Raw genomic sequence first — 3479 nt, forward strand, 5'->3', positions numbered from 1 at the left:
CACTATCAGAACAGAAGATTATGTATAGTTAAATCTGTCACTTGCTGATGACAGGTACAAAGAAGAAAAACTCAAGGTAATAAATATACATTCTCATTTTTAGGAAGAATGATTACATAAGCTTGAAAAATACAAGGCAACTAAATTTATCAGTTATTAAATTGTAATTTTATATACTCTTATGTTATTTACTATTTTTAAAATTTGTTTCCAGTAGAATGATATCATTATATCAATAGAATAAATTATTATACATCTGAAATATTGTTCGTTAGATAGTAATGATTTTAAGAATTTCTATTGATTGGAATAAGGTTTCTTATGATTGAAAGGGAGCAATCTCCTTTAACTTAATAAGAGATTATGATATTTATGAATATAGTAAATATGTATGATTATAAATGAATATTTCTAAGAAAATATTAATTATATTTACAAGATTAATATGAACAATAAGAAATGTTTCTCATTTTATCTCAACTTATAATAACTAATAATAACACAGTGATATATCATCACAAATAATAATCATATCAAATGTTCAAAATGAAGAGACTTAATGAATTTTATTAAAATTATTTTCTTTGGACCAACTAAATATACTATAATAATAATAAAAAAAAAGATTGTTGCTGGTTCTCAAATTATATTAATTCATAAAATGCAGAATAATACTAACTCAAGAATTACAATTTAAATACGTTGAATCAATAGTAATATCTGATTTAATGCAAGAAAATTCTATGCGTTGACAAGTTAATAGCAACTATTTGGAATTGTTTAAATCAGAATGACAAGTAAATACATAATAAGTCACTCTTATTTAAAATAGAAAAACAATTTGTAACTTTATAGGTTCAAGTTCAAGTGAAGAACTTTGTCAGCACAAACAGCTACAATAACTGGACCAACCAAATCACCGATAGCACAACCTGAAAAAAAAAAACAAGGAAAATCAAAATTACAAAGCCATAAATGAAAAAGAAAGGATAAACTTTTCTTAAGTTAGTGACAATTTTTTAGCACATTTTCTTGATATTAGTTAAAATTCATGTAAGTTATACTCATTAAAGACTGTTATAATATCATACTATTACTTGGAAAAGATATTGTGAATTAAATAATGTCTTATGTCAAAGTAAATAGTGACAATAAAAGAATATTTGGATGAAAATTTGATATTCTTACCAACCCATTGGCCAAGTGAAGGACGAATAACAGAAGCACCAATCCCTGCTCCAATTGAGGCAAAAATTAGAGATGCATTGCATCTAACTGTAGCTAGGAAAACCTTCTGTCTAAGAACCCTAATTCTCACATCATTGCTCAAATTTTCATTCTTTGACTTCGACTTAAAGAACTGAAATAATCCAATGCCTACTTGGACAAGCCACGATGCTGAAACTCCAAGCATATACCCTATGCACAAATATCACCATAATATAGCCTAAGTCAACACATTTTTTATAATAATTTGAAGATGAATAACATATTTAACTTCAAACTAATTTATTAATTGATTTGACCTACCTCTGAAAGTTGTTTTGCTCACAGAGCAGATGTATACTAAAGTAGGCATTTTCCTTCCAGCCTTGCGAGCAGCTGACTGGGGAACATCTGTTCAATAGATCACATGAATTCAAACAATCATAAAATGTGTTTTTTACTATGTTTATTCTCTTTATCATGTTTTCTAAGGAATATAGGAAGTAGCAAAAATGATGCACCTTTAAGTAGTTTCCACGCCATTCTTCTTGAAACATAGTGTACAGTCACTCTTTCTAAAATGCGTCTGGTTGTCACCACAGTGACCTGTGACAAAATCCAAAACAAATAAACTTATCAGTTAATTTTCAAACACGGTCTTTTTGAAGTTTTAATCAATAAGTTCACCTCACGAATGATTTGAAACAGTGACTTTTTGAATGGAACACTCAAATTGCCATCATGGTCATGTTTGTCCCGTAGAAACTCAACATCATCTTGTTCCATCTTTGCATGAGACTCCATAAGAGGCAAATAGAACATCAGAAATGATCTCAATGTAATGATTGAAAATGATTTCCATTCCAAAGCAGAAAATAAAGGTTTCAGCTCAATTTTGTAGTGCTTGGTATTATATTTTAGGGAGTCATGGTAGAAATATTTTCCTCCCAGATTTCCCATATTAGGAATGCGATCTTCAGAAATTATTGCTCCGGCATCACAATGAGCAACTGTTGGCCTGAAACTGAAGTTTTGTACCTATAATGTCAGTATAAACTCATTGTTTACCAAAGATGTAATAAAACATGTGTGAGGTGATCAACTTAAAAAACAATGTCAAAATTCTTTTTGGATCATTTTTCCAATTTAAGTACGTTGAGTTGAGATTAGATGTTAGGATTAATCATTTAAAGTATTGTTCGTTTTAGACTTTAAGCCTCTGTTACTGTTTTATTCTTAAAAACGTAAAGTTAAAGAAGAAATATGTTAAAACTGATCTTGATCAATGATGATGAAAAAATTTTCTTTTGAGCATTTTGTCAAACACTTTAAATGATAAATTTACCTTAAGAAAATATCATAATAAAGTTTCTTACAATTACGTAAAACAAAAATTATTAAAATAAGATGTTGACATTAAACTAGATTGATATGTTAAACTTGTGAAAGATGATACCCAAAGAAGTCCTTTGAGGGAAAAGATGTGGCCGCAGCAAAAGATGCAACAGTAGCAGATGCAGAAAATAAGGAAGATTGGTAGGTCCGTTCCGTGTTACAGCTTTGGTTTTTCTTCCATAGATCTAACAGTAATGTTAGTCCCGCCATGGTCCTTACAAGTTACAACATTAATCAGTAAGTGAAAACATGGGTATCCTCAACAATCAATCATAAGATTCACAACATTATATTTAACAAAAAATGTACTGTACAAAATGGTTGGCAATGACAACTATTAAAAATTCAAATTGTAATTTGATTCGGTTTTTAGAATAAACTCATTTGATATGTTTTAGATGCATGGAAACTCAAATGAGTTTATTCTGAAAACCGAATGAAATTCTGAAATGTGAAGATTTGTTATGTTTTATGCAACATTAGCATACCTTGACGTGAGTTTGAGACAGAAATGGGGTCAGCAATGTCAAAAATGAAAGTGGGAGAAACTAGCCAAGTGAAAGGTGGATCTAGTAAAACTTTATGGAGTTAGAAGAGACAGAAGTGATAACAGTTAACAAATATGTTTGGAATGTACCAGACACTATTTGTGGTAATTGAGATTTCTGATTTGTCTTTTTCCAACACGCACAATATGTTAGTTTTTTTTTTACAAAGTTTAAAGTTATAAAAATTTTCAACTATCACATCAAATATTTAATGATTTTATTAATTATTAACTTTTGTAAAAAAAGCTCAAAATTATCACGTCTAACATATTCTCTAACCAAATCTTTGTTAAAAAAAATATCTATATTAGTTGCACTGATATCTAAATT

The 3479-nt window shown here is 28.9% G+C and overlaps 1 protein-coding gene across 1 annotated transcript; it reads right to left on the bottom strand.

The window, feature by feature from the left end:
* Positions 1-707: 707 nt before the first annotated feature.
* On the bottom strand, positions 708-3228 carry LOC106752442. The gene is made up of 7 exons (XM_022777137.1): positions 3090-3228; positions 2663-2815; positions 1894-2230; positions 1728-1812; positions 1531-1617; positions 1189-1419; positions 708-932 (listed from the first exon to the last, which is right to left on the bottom strand). The coding sequence occupies exons 2-7, from the start codon at positions 2809-2811 to the stop codon at positions 850-852; spliced, it is 972 nt and encodes a 323-aa protein (XP_022632858.1). The 5' UTR covers positions 2812-2815; positions 3090-3228; the 3' UTR covers positions 708-849.
* Between the last annotated feature and the right edge of the window lie 251 nt (positions 3229-3479).

This window comes from Vigna radiata, unplaced genomic scaffold, assembly GCF_000741045.1.
Source record: "Vigna radiata var. radiata cultivar VC1973A unplaced genomic scaffold, Vradiata_ver6 scaffold_158, whole genome shotgun sequence".
In the NCBI taxonomy this organism is placed as follows: Eukaryota; Viridiplantae; Streptophyta; class Magnoliopsida; order Fabales; family Fabaceae; genus Vigna; species Vigna radiata.